Source organism: Taeniopygia guttata, chromosome 3 (genome assembly GCF_048771995.1).
Source record: "Taeniopygia guttata chromosome 3, bTaeGut7.mat, whole genome shotgun sequence".
Taxonomy (NCBI): Eukaryota; Metazoa; Chordata; class Aves; order Passeriformes; family Estrildidae; genus Taeniopygia; species Taeniopygia guttata.
In genome coordinates, this window is record NC_133027.1 from 46,109,810 (window position 1) to 46,127,403 (window position 17,594).

Sequence of the window (17,594 nt, forward strand, 5' to 3'; positions counted from 1 at the left end):
AGCCTTAAGGTACCAATGGTACCATTTGGAGTACCATTTGAAGTAACAATTTAGGGAGGTTTTACTCACCTGCATTCTATTGAAAGCCTCTAATAAAAATTAGGCTCTTACTTTTGTGCTAATACTAATTGCTGATAATACATGCTTATGTTTGTCGTTCGTTACATGGAACTGTACCAATCAGTGGCTGACTGAGTGTCAGGCACTTAAACATGTAAATTAACTATTAGTCTTGTGTCTTTGCTTTTTTTTTTTCTTTTTTCTCTTAAATGCTAATGAAATTTCTCCATTCTCTCCCCTAGCAGGCTCTCCTTATTGGTAATTTGTAGACTTTGCTTTTATTATCAGTTGCAGTAAATGCTGGATACAGTAAAAATCATGAGCACTTACAATCCTTTAGTCTTTTACCTGCTTCACCTTGTAGAATTTTTTTATTTCTCCTAAAGTGTATTAGATAAAAAGAGCTCATATTTGCATCCTGGTCCTCAAAATGGCTCTTGCTTTTTGACAGAACTTTCAAGAGGTTTGTTTGGTGTTTTCTTGTGTACGTTATTGTTGAGGGATTTTTTTGTTTGTTTTTTGGTTTTTTTTTTGTAATGGAGCTCAGAATTCTGCATCAAAAAACAGTTCTCATTAACAGGAGAATGTTATTGTTTTGTTTTATGTGAGCATTAATACTCTTTCATTCCCTGCTTGCTAAAGGCAGCATGCTTTGTAGTAGTATTAAACAAAAAGGTTTGTAACAAAATTATTTCCATAATAGAATTTTGAAACTTGGCATTTAGGTGTGCTTTGTGGTGCAAGAAATTCAGTTACTGCTAAGATGCACATCTGTAATGGTTCCTTGTGTGTCTTGTTTTTTTAGGAATGAGAGAATTTCCTAAATTTTAGCATCCAGAAGAAAGAAATTATTGATAAGGAAACATAAACAAATGTATAAAACATATGTTGTGATAATAAATTACTAATTTTTTTTAATATCAGCTCTTAGAGATATGCAAATCTGAGGCATGTGTAATTGTGTAAAAGTTTGTTTTATATAAAGGAAAGAAAATCCCTATTAAGGTATTCACAGAACAAAATGGAAAAAACCTTTGGAAGAAGGAAACAAGGGTTTATATATCGTTCATTAAGAACGTTATTGCTTCAACTAGCTGCCAGAAGTATAACCTAAGTCTTTTACCTATGTTTCTAGTGTAGAATTATCTTTTTTTTTTTTTTTTTCTGCACAGAAAAGTAATTTAGAAATGGGAGGATTATGGGGGATGGAGGGATGTGAAGTAGAAGAAAACATTATGCTGGGTAAAACTTCCTGCATATGTGTTGCCATCACAGCATACACATCTAAGGTGGTGAAAGCACAGCAATCTGTCCAATCTCTTGTGTAATGGGTATATATAACTCCCAGCATGCCACCACTGGTTTATTTCCTCAGAACTGGGGACTGTTTTGGCAAGCCAAAATGCAACAAGTGTCTTTATAATAACCACAGGGTCTGCAGGAAAATCAAGTGTAATGATCATAAAGGTGGTTTATGTATTAAGATGGTGAACTCCTTTAAAATATGAATTGCTGATTTTTCAGAAAAACTTGATATATTTATTTACAGCATTTTTCCTGTATCTTTTTATTTCTTGGCACTATAAAGCAAATCTGTTAAGCTAAAATTAATATACTAAAAGAAATTTTACTTAATGGCTTATCTTGTAGTCATTTTTTCTTCCTTACCCCTCCCCAGTGTCAGTTGTCCTACCCATTTTTATTTTTTATTCGTGTTTTGTGCCTGAAGGTTAGAAGAGGCTGACTGTGCTGGAAGTGACTGCCTGCCTTTTGATTATTCATGGACAGTAATAGAAGGCACTTAAAAAGAACAATGAAATTGCTTATTTTTGTGATGGGCCATCTGTTGAATTGTTTTTTGCAACAATCACACAATAGTATCTATGTCATATCATTCTATTTTCAACAGCAGCTGATTATGTATAGTTGGCTACTTGTCTTTATTTCTGAAGTCCCATAACCATTTTAAATTCACCTCTGCAAACCTTTGCCTCAAAGGTAATAGAAATGTAAAACAGCCGGTGTGTATCTCTTTTTATCTTCTGTTTTTTTTCATGTTGTTCCTAATTAAGTAGGCTCTTAAATGTTTAGGTCTGTTTTCTGTGTCTCCCACCTGTAGTTTTATAATAGAAGTTAACATGGAATCGTTTAGCAATTGGTAAAGAAATGGTGGAGTTCTGCAATAAAGAGTGGGCAAGTTTTGAAAGACTGTGGTACATTCACTGCTTATTAATTATCCCTTTTATTTTTTTCTCACCAAGCAATAATTAGGATCTTTTTCCATGGCTTTCACTAACAAGCATTTTCCTAGCTACAAAGCCACTTGCAGATCTATTGCAGCAGAAGCTGAAAGCAAGATATAACAAATGTGTTGTCTTCTCAGGTCACTGACATTGCTGATGCCATGATTTTGAAGCAGCTTTTTGAAAATCTCTTCCAAAATGGGGTTGTCGTTGTGGCAACATCTAACAGGCCGCCAGAAGGTAAAAACAAACATTCTACCAGTGTTACCCAATCCAATGAATCTCAGTATCTTACCAAATAATTGTATTTATATCATACAGTATTTAATACTAATGAACTCTATAGACTGCAAGAATCAGAGATATTCCAGCTTGTTTCCTGCTTTTTCTTGTTCTTAAAGAAGGAAATGTTTTTTACTTCATCCTACTCCTCCTATATCTCAAACTTGGAGTGTTCTTTCCTCCACCACTCTCAAAACCTTCTGTTTTCTCTGATCTCCTCTACTCTACCCAAACCAGTAAGAGGGTGTTTGGACACAGGGCAGTTTAGGAGGGGTAAAATATTACCTGTACTGCATGTGTTTAAGGATAGGAAAAGATCAGAAGGGAAATTATATCCATTCCTTCCCAGTTTCTCAATCAGAAACTTAGAGATGTGGTCCACCAGCCTGAAGGAGAGCCACTTACCAAGATACTATTCTTACCTTCTTACAAGCTGGTTTGAGAGAATTAAGTGGAGAGTTTTTTCCATTTCTACCTCTTTTTTTATAGTGACTAGTCATTTCTAGAGACTAGTTAAGTAGGTCCTTCTACAAAGTTCCCAAATCTGTATGAGTTTTAACCTGTAATTTTTTTGTAAAGGAGAAAAATGTTTGTATTGTATAGCATTAGCAGTTAGCATAATGCACAAACTTGCATGACATTTCAGATTGATCAATTTCAAATACTGAAGTGTTACCCTAAGTGTTAACTGTAACAACCATTAATTTTCATACCCAAATTAAATGAGTGAAAGACAATCACTAATGATGGGTAATTCTACAATGAACTTTATCTTGGCAAAAAACAAAACCAAAAAGCAACCAAAAAAACCCACCTAAATGTTTTTATTAGGGTAGAAAATTATTTTCCAGTGGGTTTTTTTCCTTTTTTGCACAAACAAGACGGAATTGTAACTACTGTAGTTGTGTTGACTACAGAAAGACTGAATGCTGGTGCTTTATTCACTTGAGAGCCATCCTTGGTTTTTTGAAGCACTGCTCTTTAAAGTTCAGGAGAATTTTTTACGATAACTTAAGGATTGTAGGCAATGTTTTAAATCAAGATGTCTTTATTGTTGTATGGTTGTTTTTCTTATATATTAAGTCACTGTATCAACCTGAAATACATCCACCTGTTTTAAGTACCTCAGGGAATGACAAAAACAGCATTTCCAGAGCTGAGTTGGGTGTTGGCTGATGCCTTTCTCTTCTTTGGTCACTCTTTGTAACTGCTCAGGGTGTGTCTGACATTCCCCTGCAGGAAAGGGAGTTAGGTTAGTGTAATAGCCACACCAAGGTTTAAGACTGAATGGAGAAATTTATTTCTTGTTGATACAAGGAGGAGAAGTGGCTTTTTCATTAGAGAGCAGAAGTGCTCAGCTGCTGACCATTAGTGATGCACATAACTTTGTTGAACTCCTGCCCTGGGGGAATGTGGGGGGAAATACTGAGATTGTATTTGAGGAGTCCTGGCTTTATTTCTCCACCAAAATTACTGTTTATTTTTCTGATCTCATGAAACAGAGACATAATACAAAGCTCACAGTCCTATTAGCTAGAAGAACTAATGGGAGTAGCTGTCTTACACTACTGTTACATGTTCACTAATTTTTGCAAGTAAATATGCAATTGATTGCTATATATATTAACAAATGTATGACCATCCTGATTTTCTGAGTTGGGAATGAGCATGATACATGGCTTCCTAGAACTTTGTTAGTAATTAGGGTAATGGAATTGCCTATACTGATAACTTTTCTAAATGTTTCCATGTACACATCCAATTTTGTGAAAACCATTCTGTAGGTGCCCTACTGCTGTCTCATGGATTCAGCATCTTCTGTCCACCATGAGGTGTTGGTAAAGCATAAAAGCTTTAGTGTAGTTGTAGCCTTCAGACCTTATGGGGAATATAAAGGATAATCATAACCTGGCACGTGCTTTGTGTGGAATTTTGGTGATATCTCTGCCAGCTGTCTGTATTCTCTTATTCATTCCTTCTGTCAGTTATAGTGCTAAGCTGCCTGTTTATAAGGCTTCCGAATATTAATGAAAAAGAGCAGATCATCATACAGTTTTAAGTGATTATGTTTTCAAAGAAGTCATTGTGTTATGAACTTGCTGGGCAATTGATTAATTTCTGGAGAAGAAAAGTTTATATTGTATAAATATAGAGATATGTAAGATGAAAAATGCTGCTTTGCAGTTTTTGTTAATTTGGATTTTGTTTGATGATGCAGATCTGCATTTTGTTACATAACATACTGGTTTTTTCTTTATTCGGTTGTATTTTTAGCAACTTTGCCTCAATTTACATATTAATTTAATTTTTAGGTTTTTGGCCTTAGAGGTGATCTTTTTTCTTGCTTTTGAGGAGGGGACACCTAGCAGAGTTTCTAGAAGATAAAATGTACCATAGTACATAAAATAAGAATTATGCTAACTTAATAAAGACAAATTGTGTATTTTTAGTTTATGTGGGGTTTTTGTCCTCTGCCAAATACTTGGGTTTAGCAGTTGCATAGTTTGGCCTTACAAGCTATACCAATGTATACCCAGCATTGCAAATAATTTTTATACTCTTTCTTTAGAACAGATGCTGCTCTAATTTCTTCTGCTAGAATTAGTTATATGTCATTAGAAATGTAAGTAATTTTTTACTCCCTGCTGTTTTCACACTTCTCAGGATGTTCCGTTCTTCTTAAGATTGTATTGAATTTTTATGTAGTAAAATAAGAGAAATGGATTTTAGCTCTCATTTTCTGCCTTTTGTTCCTCCTCCTGTCTCTAGCAGCATTGAGTTTTATTTCCTAGACTAGAAGACAAACTGAAGTTATTAAGACTAAGTAGCAAAATGGTACTGATTTCCTTTCTTTCAGATCTCTATAAAAATGGTCTTCAGAGGGCTAATTTTGTACCATTCATTGCTGTGCTGAAGGTAAGGAGAACCACTTGTTCAATGCTTTTCAGTTTTGCCTGCTTTATTAATCAATTTGTAGAAGATTTGTAGAGGATTGCTTTGATGCAATTTTCCACATTAAATATATCTGCTCTAACAATTCTGAGTAAAACTAATTGAAGATAAGGCAAGAAGGGATTTTTTGCTCCTGGAATTAACATGGTTTTAAAGCTGGACTTCCTTAGCATGACAAAAAAATTACCTTTTTGTCTAAGGCAGCAGAAAATGTTTGTTTGGATAAATAAGACTTTCCTGCTGGTGCAGGTATGCTGTGTAACATAGTGTCCCTCTAATATTTATACTGTGTTTTACTTGTGGATATCTTATATTTATAATGCTAGAACAGCTTGCTGTCACTTTGATGTAAGGAAAGTAGGGTTTGTTCCTACCCCTCAGTTACCTTGTTTCTGGGTCTTTCTTATGTGTAAGTAGTTTTTTCAATGGCTGTTTATGGGGCTTCATGTAATGTTCAACAAGCAACGGCTCTGAAGCAGGCTTCCTTTAGTCTGCATGTTGTCTTGTGGGAGGTCAAAAACTATAATAGTTTCATTTAAATTGAAAAGGGAGGATCCTTTCTCTGTGAATAACACAATTGGCACTTACTTTGCTGTTAAAAATAATATAAGCTGAAATGACACTTAAAAGTTCTGGCCAAGTTGCAGATATTTTTTATTCACAAGCTAGAATTGTATTGTTATGTTATTGGGGGCTAACATACAGGTCTCGATCCTGCGCTGCCTGGATTGACATGACATATCAAATGGAAATAGCAGCATTTCCCTACTTCACAGAAGTATTGCTAGAATAAACACATAAATAATATTAACTATATTGGTATCTAGAATAAAATAATTGTAAGGTAGAGTGTAGGTAGGTTTGGCTTTGTGATAGGAGATTTGGAATTGCTGAATTGATGCATTGACTGGATGTTTCTGCTCAGGTGGTCAGCAGTAAAGCTGCTGACAATGCCTAGCATTTTCAGTGGGCCCTTTAAGAATTCTAAGATTGCTTAATTGGCTAAGAACCTTTGAAAATCCCATCCACTGTTGACATTTGTACAATTACCAGGTTTAAAAGTTAATATGCCATTGACATGAGTATGGCACTCTGGTACATCTCAGAATGGCTGTGTACAAAGTCAGAGAGCTTACCAGTGAGAGTGGTTCTTACCTGGATGACTTCAGAAAAGTAAGGAACATAAAAATAAATGAACAACCCACTTCCATTTCAGATTCTTGAAAAGGGTTTATTTTGTAGCTGGCTGCATTGGATGAGAGCTCCCAGTCATAGAGTATTTTCAAACATAGAAGTAGTTTCATATGCATTTGCTTTTTGAAATGCAGCAACCATGGCAAATCATTATTTTCTATGTCTTTCTTTGTTGACTGCAAGATTTGTCCCTGATAAACACATGGCTCTTTCATTTCAGTGATTGTCAGGCTTTAAGAATACCTATCATGTATGCTTATTTATAGTTTCCTTTTTTGTCCTTTTAGCTAGCTAAATTAAAAAATGTGAAATGTAGTTTATGCATCGGAATACCTCATCAGGACTGGGAAGGTAATAAAAATTTTTAGTAGGGAACAGATGGAATGCTGAGAGAAGCAGTAGAGGTGGCTTAGTCTAGAGGGTGGAGTACTGCAAAAAGAAACAAGTAGCACAACCCAGACTAGAGACAAATGAATATTATCATCATAATAAATGAAGGAAGAAGCAAATGTTAACATAATTCACAAGGGCCTTTCTAAAATACTGAATTTCCTGACGTTCTTTTTCCCAGCACCTTTGTGTTTTAACACTGCTCTAAATATATGTGCCTTCAATGTCACTTTAATAAATATTACCAGTGTAACATTATTCTTTCCCAAGGATATAATTACCAAAAGTTAGATCAGAGCAAACTTATTTGCAAATGCTTCTCTGACCCTAGTTGGAAAGTGGAAGGATAAGGGCATGGTGTTAAAATTATTAATAAAAAAAATAACGAAATCTACATTTTTAATTCAATATAGCAGAAGTCAGCATTTAAAAATCACAGTGGAATGTATTCTAGAGTAAGATTTTAACCATTAACCTTTACGTTACAAAGGTGTGGATAGAACTACACTGATATTCTGGCTTTGGTGGTTTCAGAAACGCAGATTTAGGCCTCCTTGATGTGTGTGGAATCTGTGTGATGGCATTGGTGTGAATGGATAAAGTAGCTTCTGCCTCAGCTGTGCATAATTCTGTGACTAGGAAATGGATTCTGTGCGTAATTCTGTTCTAGGATTTTCATGAAAACGTGAATGAAAACACTGTATTGGTTGCTTGCAAATGTTTGATTTACAGTCTTCTCAAACTTTCCCTCACTCCAAGCCATGTGTGTCTGTGGTAATGTCAATCTCATCTGACCTGTCCCCTGGTACTGGCTTTGGCAGCTGGGACTCCTGTCATAGTTTTCTCTGGGCTCAGATTCTCCCAGAGGGCTTTTGTTTGGGGTTTAGTGGGAGTGAATATGTGGGTTGGTTTTGTTTGGTTTTTTTCAGTAATTAACTTCTGTGATCATCAATCTTAAAATAAGACTTGAGCACTAAAAGTAGTTCAAGTTCAACACAGGAGTTTCAAATTCTTTTAAATGTTCTTGGGAAGGTGGAATGAATGGAAACTATTGGCAGTATATTTCTGTGAAGAGATGCTTCACTTGAAATAGAATTCAGGCTCTTTTCATTCCTTGTCAGTGGAACACGTACTTTCTAGATACAGGGTAACTGTTACACAAATATCTTTTCTTGTCTTCAAATGGTCATAAGTAATGGTTTCTTCCCCAGATCTAGAGTTACCTTTGTTCATCCTCAATTTTGTTTCTATTTTCTACCATCTGTGTAATTCCAGTACCTGTGTTTGAGTTCTATTTCTTACAATGATAACTGTAAACCCAGTTTCCGTGGAATAAGCAAAAGGGTGAAATAGCACTCTAGGGAAGATACAGTTATCTTCCAAAGTTTGTCCGTGTTGTCTTTCTAGGTGGTAGATTACTGTGCCAAATGACTATTATGTGAGGTTGCAACTGAAAAGTTCCAATTTTTAGAGCCACATGAAAACTTCAGATCCTACAGGTGGTAGCTACATAAAAGCCCCAGGTCTGTGTCATTGGGCGGCTCAGTAAACACCACTGGCAGCTTTTTTTGCCCTGTGGGCACTCCCTGTTCAATTCTGATCTTATGCCAGTGTTCTTTTGAAATATTAAATAGTTTGAGATGTATTTTTTCAGCGATTCTTTAATCCTGTAACTCAAAGCTTTATAAACAGGAGAAGACTTCAAATTGATCAGTTCATTGTTGTGGCTATGATTCTTTGGGACACATGCCATAGAAAGGGTTTAGCTTCTGCAACAGATAAGAGTGCTTCTTCAATCCATGAAATTTTACAAAGATAGAGCTTTACAGAGAAAAGAAGTATTAGGAAGAAAAATGTTTTAATTCTATAATTGTAATTTGATTCAGTCTCTTCTGATTGAGTTTTTAATCTCACAGTACCTCTTGCTGAGCATTTTAAAGTGTGTGGAATTCCTATGTGATTTTTTTTTTTTTTTGAAGACTGTTCTTGAGAAAACTGTTGATTGCTCACAATTACTTTGTTCAAATGCAGAGAGCAGAAACACTCCAAAAATTGTTACTCTCAACCTAAAAGAAATATATGAAGTTTCTAAATGTTTTAAAGCTGATTTACAAATAAAGCTATGTATCTTGGAATCACAGAATTGTTAAGATTGGAAAAGACCTTGAATTCTGTTGAGTCCAACTGTTGAGCCCTCACTGCCAAGTCCATCCTAAACCATGTCCCCAGGTCTGTCACATCTGCATTGTTTTTCCTCTGGGGATGGTGTCTTGCTTCCTTTGGTAGTCTGCTCCAATGCTTGACAAATCCTTTTGGTGGAGAAATTTTAATCCCAGGTCCTTTTTTGCTGTGGAGCTTTCCAGCCATTCTGTTGCCTGTAGCGCTGCCTGGGGTTGTTGGGAGCCAAGTGCAGGACCCAGCACTTGGCCTTGTTGAACCTCACACCACTGGCCTTGGCCCGTGGATTCAGCCTGTCAGGATCCCTCTGCAGAGCCTTCCTGCCCCCAAGCATATCAACATTGTGCTAATCTTTAACAATTTGATGTAAGATATTATGTGAGGCTCTTGGGAAAAAACAGCAAAAAAAGGCATGCTTTAATTTAGTGTTTTGGCAGTAATTTTGGCAACATTTTCATTTTGGCAGACATTTAATGAAGACATTTACATCAACCCTTAACCATTCTGAAATCCTAACTCTAATTCAGTGGCTAGTTCAATTCTCTGGAAAATCAGGAAGGAAAGCTCCTCAAATAATTTGTTGTGTAGAGTCTGTAATTTGAGTGAGCAGTTCTTGAGATTCCAAAGGTTTTGTGGAAGAGTAGCATGAAGCTTCAAAATGTCAAGCTGTGTCGAAGTACCAAGTATATTCTGTGTTTTGTCAGGTTTTCTTCATGCAGTAGACTAGTACTAGTCTAAATTTTAAGTGAATGTCAAAAAGTTTTAGGACCCTTCTTAGTCTGAAAATAACTTTAAAAGGCCAAATTTTGGAAGAAAATATTTGTCTTTGGCTGCCTGCATTTTGCTTTGAGTAAAGGGGAGGAATCAGCCTCAGAAATCTATTGTCAGTAGGACATGAAATTACTTTCAACGTCTTTTTTTATCTTTTTTTTCTTCTGCTATTAAAGACCAAATAATTATTTATTTTAAAACTATTTGGTTAAAATTACTTTTAACCATAAGTAAACATTGTACACTCCTCTCAAATAGAAAGCAATGCATTATTTATACACAGTTTTGCCCTATCTTTCTTGAAGTCACTTAATGATTATTTATTTAAAATGTTGCTGGCTGTGATTTTAATTAAAGTATACCCTTTCCTACAAAGCAAGAAACTGAGGAATTTAAAAGCATTTTCAGTTTTCAATAGCTTAGTATGAGAATGTGAAAAATACTTGTTTTAAAAACATTTAGAGCTACCCCTAAGGAAATTGTGGGAGTTAGTTTTGTACAAAGGCATTTGGTAGATATAAAATGTCTTTGATGATGCAGTCAGCTTTTGTCCAACCACCTGTGTGAGAAATGCAGGGATTTGTTGAGTGACGGATCTGCCTCTCTCCTCCCCCCTCTCCCAAAAAAGTCATCTCCTTGATGAAATTGATTTGTCAGTTTGTTCCAGTCTAATGGTGTGATAGCCCAGCAGTTTTCAGTATGTTGAATAGTTAAAACCTGCTTTTGAGGTCAGTGTCAGCCACTCTGACCCCTGTGAACTGTCACCTGAGTCAGAATTGCAGGGATTAAGCCTTTGATATTGTGATGGCTTCGCCTATCAATTGACTTTTTCATTACTGAAGATGTTGGGCCTTTTGTTTCCCTTCTTAGTATGTAACCAAGCAAACTCCTAAGTAGAAGGAGCATTTGTTCTTGTTCTCTCTCTGTGCAAGTAATAGAAGTGCTCATCTTTTGTGAAGTGTACCTAATTAAACATAGAAAAAATAAAAATAGGAAATACAGCATGATTGCAAGTATTTTGTGCTGCAAGTATTTTTGAACCTCAGTATAATTCCTGGGAAATCTTAGTTTGATAAATTTGTGAGACTATTAAATAAAAAAATGTTGTATAAAGAAAGCAAGGTGTCAGATTAGAAGCTAACAATCCCTTCTGCATTCAGCCTTCTAAGCCTCTGTGTGTGTTTTAAATTTAAACACAAATATTACTTGTATTCTCTGGTTCAGAGCATGTAACTGTTACAATATTTTATAATGTACCTATTGCTTTATTGTGTTCTCGGGGATGAATTGTTCAGTTTGTTTACTTTTTATATCTGTCTTAGACACTTTCTCCTAGACAGTTTATTTAGATGCAGATCAAAACTTAATCTTAGGATGAAATAGTTGCTTCTGTAACTCTGTGCCAGGTATCCTGTCTTCTCCCTTTCTTAAATTGTTAGGATCTCCTGAGCTCTTTCTTATTTTGTTTGCTTCTTGATTAAAATGAGTAAATGAAAGCATATCATAGATATGAAATAGTTGATTCCTGCTGTATCAGGGTAAATTAGTCTAATTACACGTGGCAGTTCTGTTTGCTTGTGATGTAATGTGAAATGAGGTCCTGCCTCCCCCTGAAAAGCCCAAGCCAATTAATAAAGCTTTTAAGCTCTTTGTCACAGGCTACCGTGGAGGTCTGCAGAGAAGAACTTTAATCCAATAAACATTTCATTTAGATCATGAAAAGAAAGCATGAGGAGAAGCTCCTACAAGAGAGGGTGTTACCAGCAATTCTAGTTGTGAAGAGATGTGAGGAATTTGCCAAATTAACCAAGAGGCCTTCATATTTAACACATAAATGTGTCAAAACTAATAATAGAATAATTTAATTTAAGTTGAACCTTATATTGTTAAAATTCTAAGAAGCCACAACTGTTTTTTTCAAAGACTTTGCTGTTGAGTTGGATGGACAGGGCAAGGGGAGGTTGTGAGAAACCCAGATAGCAAATAACACTGGCCGAAGCTGGTGGAAAGGGGGGAAAAAAAAGGAATAGATAATTAGGTGTAATTAGTGTGTATGAATTGTTGTCTCCCTGCCCTTGGCTTGAATAAATTTCAGAGAAAAAAAAAACCCTAGTGGCAAAACCCCTTTGATGTGAGAGGAGTCATTGTGGTTTGGCAGCATAAAGGCAGTGTTTTATACTTCTTACATAATGGTTGTGATACAGAAAGAGTGAATGGACCCTGCACCCCCCAGCCTGCTTTACAGCAAGGACTTTTGGATTCCCTTGAAACAAAATGCATCAGAAGTTTTCAGTTGTGGGTAATGAGGTAGTGGACCTCATCAGAGCTAAGCGTAAGCCATCTTTAGCCTTTGTTTAGATCTTAATCGCTTTTTTTATTATTATTATCTGGGAAATTCGGTTTCGTAAATCATGACTACTTTTTTTTTTCCTTTCCTCTTTTTTTTTTTTTTTTTTTTTCCTGCCTGCCAACAGTTCTGGCAGGAGCAAAGGCTAATACTGGAGAAAAGAAATACAAATCAAATGTTAAAAAGAAAAACAACAGCATAAAAGAAATCTAGATAAATAACTTCGTCCAGGGTATAATTCCAGTAAAGTACATGTATTGGGATGAATTTGACCCTTAGCTTAGGAAACATCATGTTATAAATTCAGTGTGAACTCTTGGTGTTTGTTTCTCACAGAACGCCACAGCTTGCTTATTAGGAGATTGAAAGTTACAGTCATTAGTGGTTCTTTAGCAAAACTGGGTGTTTTGCAGTGATTTGTGGTTTGCAGGTGGGTTTTTTTTCTTTTGTATTTATTCTTATTCTGCAAGCAAGATTTTTTCCGCAGTGATGTGAAATGAGGAGCACTGTTCAGTGTAATTCTTAGTGCATGGAAGTTTACTCTGCCATTCTTATGTTCCCTGACTGGAAAAAGGAGAGGCTACTTGTCTCTGAGCCGGCACAGCCACATCTGTACCTCCTGAATTCTTTCACTTTTGTTTGAATATCTGAAATACTATTCACAGAACAGTACATTTTAAGAGTCTCTCTTTTTATTCATGCACCATTATTTTACAAGTTAATTGTCTATTTTTCCTCTTCTTAGGGGGTAGCTGATTTGTAGCTAGACATTAAAATAAGTTATTGAAAAGTTGTACAATAGATCGTATGTTCCTTGTGGTAGCAAGAATGGTGGGGTTTCTTAGTTGTTAAAGTTTTGAAGGCTGTAATGTAAACTTGTGCAACTTCCACTGAATGAATTTTGCCTCTCAATTTATCTCTGCTAAACTCTTCAGTTTTTAAGTTAAAATGTTCTTGTCCCAAGTGTAAGAAAAAAATTGATTGAAAAAGTTACATTTGGCAGCATTTATTTTCCCAGATATTTTTGCTCGAAGTCCACTGAAAAATAATTCTAAGCAAAATGTTTGTTATCCCAAATCAACTTGAGAGTGATTACTTTTCCTGATATTGTACAGGATTCTTGGATGGCATTTAGAAAGTTTTCCTCTAAGATTGTTCATGTGGTTCTTCGGGGTTTTTTTTGGTTTTTAATTTTTTTTTTTTTTTTTTTTAGTTTTGTAACAGTGTTTGCAATTGGGATAAACATGAAGTATCTGAGGCTATTGAAACAATATCCTGTATTTCATTACTGCAGAAGAATATAGGGGAAAAGACTGTAAAAAAACCCTTAGTTAACCCTGTAAAGCATTGCACTATTTTGTAGAGCAAATAGCCTTTTCTGCTTGAAGTTAATTTGGTCTGTGAAAGGCAGTACCTGAATACCATGCCAGATAAGTAATTATTCCTGATTGTAATGTTGGGGTTTTTTTTCAGGTATAGGTCACAGGAAATTCAGTTAGGGTAGAGTATGTACAAAGCTAAGAAATATGCAGATTTTCTGTTGTAAGATTGTGTAAAAATTATTTACAGTTAATACTTGCACAAAGGTTAGAAAGGTTGATGAAATGATACTTAGTTTTGCTTTACTATTCACTGCATGTCAGAATGTAATTATGACTGATTCATGAAACTGTCTTAGCAATGAACCATCTTTATTAAAATGCTGATCAAGAAAAGAGCTGACAGTAATAAAGAATAGAACACTTTAGTCTTGTTTCTTTTGAATGATTGCTAATTACCCCAGAGGTCATGTATAGTGCTTAGGAAGATTCATTGACATTTTCTTTAAAGTCTACTGTTTCAACAACATCTGAACAAGGAGATAAAAACTATATGTACATCCAGCAATGCTTAGACCAAGTTTCTCTTCACCACCAAATACCTGGTGTTTCCCTTTCTCCTTCCTCCTCTCCCTGAAAATCTCAATCCCATGGATTAGTGAAGCAGAAAGTTAGGAGTGCTACAGACATGATCTATTTCCCTTTTTTTTTTTTTTTTTTTGGTGCTTTTTTTGTTTTCAAGTAAGGCAAAAGAAGAAAAGGAGCAGCCCTTTGAAGGTACTTCACCTGTACTATGCCTGCTCATGACTAGAGAGAAAACTGCACTTACCCTTGTACACTTATCTCAGCACGCTGTGGACAGACCTGTCCAGCTAATGAGCTGGACCAGATTCACATTCTGAAATTTCACATTCTGGTGACTGTCACTTATTGGTGATTTTGAGAGTACAGTGAATTAAAAACCTGTGGGTATGCTTTGTATATCAGCAATATTTTTTTTCATTACTTACTACGTTTTTGCTTAAGATGGTTCTTGTTCTACCGTAGTTATAGAAAATGTCAGTTGTAATGGTATCCTTTGGATGGAAAAACCTTTTCTTGAAATTGCTTAAGGAAGAAATAATATTCTAGTTGATAATGTAACACTATATGGAGTCAAATAATGAAAAATAAAAATGGTTTAGTCTAGTGAGCTTTGTTTACCTGGAACTCTTTCTCTGCTAGTTGGTGACTCTCATCACATGTCTACATGCTGTGTGATGTGGGAGAACATCTTAGGCTGAATGTAAATATATGAGAAGAATGGTTGCAAATGAACAAACTAATTATTTTCTGATTTCCTGGAGGAAAGGAGTATTAGTGATCCTGAGTATTGTAAATGGAAACCAAATCAGAGGATGCATTTGAAAAAGAGGAGGAGATCTATGAGAAAATTTTGATTCCTTTTCCTCAGAAAGAGTGGCTTGAAGTTGCACTTCTTAGGTAGGCATGGTTACTAATAGTAGGTGTTCTAATGGGCTTGTTCAGAGGCCAAGAGTATGAATCGTGCAGCTTTGCCTGCTTGGGGGTAGAACTATAGTCTTCCTTGCTCATATGGAAAATGAGCATTTGCTACTGCAGGGCTGCCACTGCATTTTCCAAGTGTCTGGTTTGACCCAGGCGTGAAAGGCTGTGGAAACGCAGCGCGTGTGGAAATTAAGATGATGATCCTCCTAAATTGAAGCACTCTTGTATCTCTGTTCCCCTACACCTTCTCTGGAGGTCCTCAGATGGGTGGGTTTGGCAGCTAAGTGCTAATCTGAGCACTCAAGTTAATTCTTTGGCTGCTGATTAGAATTGTGGGGTGATTAGTTTGTCTATTCTTATGCTCTAATAGTATAATTTATATGTTGTTTTTTTGTTTTAATACCATTAAAATTCAGTGCAGAGAATGGTAACTGGGTGGACTTAGGGTGATCTTCAAGGTTAAGAAATATCTAGTCACCTGCATTATCAAGTGCTACAAGCTGATCAGAATATGTGAGCTCAAAGAGCATATGATACTTAGTGCAGTGTTCATTGTGGACTGCAAGGCCATCCATAGCATTTCAGGGCTTTTTGTGACACAGGGGAGACACGTGTGACATATGTCTTGAGAACTTGCAGGTTATCCAGCTAACCTGGATTACCTTTTGAAATTTTCTGAAGTTTCTTTCTTCATAATAATCTGTCCTGTTGTGTGCTTTAATTTCTTGAGCAGTTAAGCATTTTAATAGCTACCATTCTTGATTGCAGCAATAAAGGAATATCAGAGGTGATTACTGGAAAAAAAGTATTTTTCAGTCTGTATTTAATAACTCTCTAGGATAGGTCTATTGACAGTCTAATTTTATCTATTCTGTCTAAAGGTAGTTGTTTTAAGTGTTGTCTTGAGTTGAGCCATGAGGCTTTACCTTTTTTTTGTTTTCCTTTTGGAATAAAATCTTTTTGTGCCACTCAGTGGGAATGAGACCATGCTTACACTGCATTTTCAACTTACTAATTGCATTTTCAATTCTGTAATGGTATTTGGTCTTTGTATACATAAATACATAAATTACTTCAAAATAAATTGTATTGCTAAATAATTTTATGCATTTGAATTGAATAGGGTAAGTCAGACTTTAAATATCTCAATAGAATAGAAAATCTGTTGGAAACTGTGGATGGTTCCACTAGACTGACTGTAGCTTCAATATTAAGTATTTTATTTCAAAAGGAGTTTAGCCCAAAATTAAATTTGAAAATTTAAAACTATGTGCTGCATCTCCCTTCAGAGCTACCTCCAAGGGTACATTCTTAACTTGGAGAAGAGATGGTGGTATTGTCAGTGCAAGGTGTCCTCCTACTACTGCCCTTTGGTTTGCGGCTGCTGCTGCTGTCCCACCTTTTCTCTCCTCTAGTGTGCAGAGCTAAGTTTCTGTAAATAACATTTCCCACTTCTGTTTGGTGGTTTGGGCTTTTTTTTGTTATGTTATTTTCCATTAGCACCTATGGATCTGTACTCTGTCATATATTCACATAAGGAAAAGTTGTTCCTGCCCTGCAAAGCTTATAATCTAACTGCAGGAATCATGTCTTAAAGGGAGCTCTCATGTTTCTGAGAGCATGTTGTGATTCAGATTGTGATGTTTGTGTTGAATGTCAGCAGCTGTTCATTTTATGTATATTCATACAATTGCTTAACACAATAAGTATGGGTGAGCTTTGAAGTGTCTCGGTGAAAATAATTAGCAATGAGTATGGATAGACACCTGAACCTGTAGAAGGGTTAGGAAATTCCTACGTCTCTTTTATTTGTATTTAGAATGGGATCTCTAAGTGGCCAGAGTACCTTCCTGAATTGACCATCAGTCTGGAGAGACCAAACATGTCAATTATTCAGGAACTTCCAAGGAGTAAAATGCCAAATATTTTCAAAAGGACTAAGTATTTCTCGGTTCCTGTTAGCTGTCCTCTGCTTTTATGCTTACACTGTGTATTACTGAAAACTGCTGTACATCAGAATTCTGTTTTTTCACTTTGTTTACATTTGGTTCAGTTGATTTTTGCCTTCTAAGGAAGCAAAAAAATCACTAGGACTATATTAACTGTATTTTATAGATCTCTGAAGAGGATTCTTCTATTGCATTTTTGGTTGAAAGGTCTTACATCTAACAGGCTTATTTGAGAAAAACTACATCATGTTGTATCATATTAGAATTAAAAATTGTACATCATTACAGACACAAGCAAAGCTTATAGGGAAGGAAATATCTGCATTAGGCAATGTTTGTATTTTAAAAGGGGTCCAAAAACATACATAATTTTTGAACAAACAAGTTCTTTTTAACTAGAGTG

General features: G+C 35.7%; 1 protein-coding gene across 1 annotated transcript in view; it reads left to right on the forward strand.

Annotated features, from left to right (window-relative positions):
* AFG1L (AFG1 like ATPase) overlaps nucleotides 1-17,594 on the forward strand; it is a 63,836-nt gene that overhangs the window by 18,783 nt on the left and 27,459 nt on the right. The window contains exons 6-7 of the mRNA XM_030267699.4: nucleotides 2,444-2,543; nucleotides 5,443-5,501. Coding sequence (XP_030123559.4) covers nucleotides 2,444-2,543; nucleotides 5,443-5,501 — 159 coding nt within the window. The remainder of the gene's footprint in view (nucleotides 1-2,443; nucleotides 2,544-5,442; nucleotides 5,502-17,594) is intronic.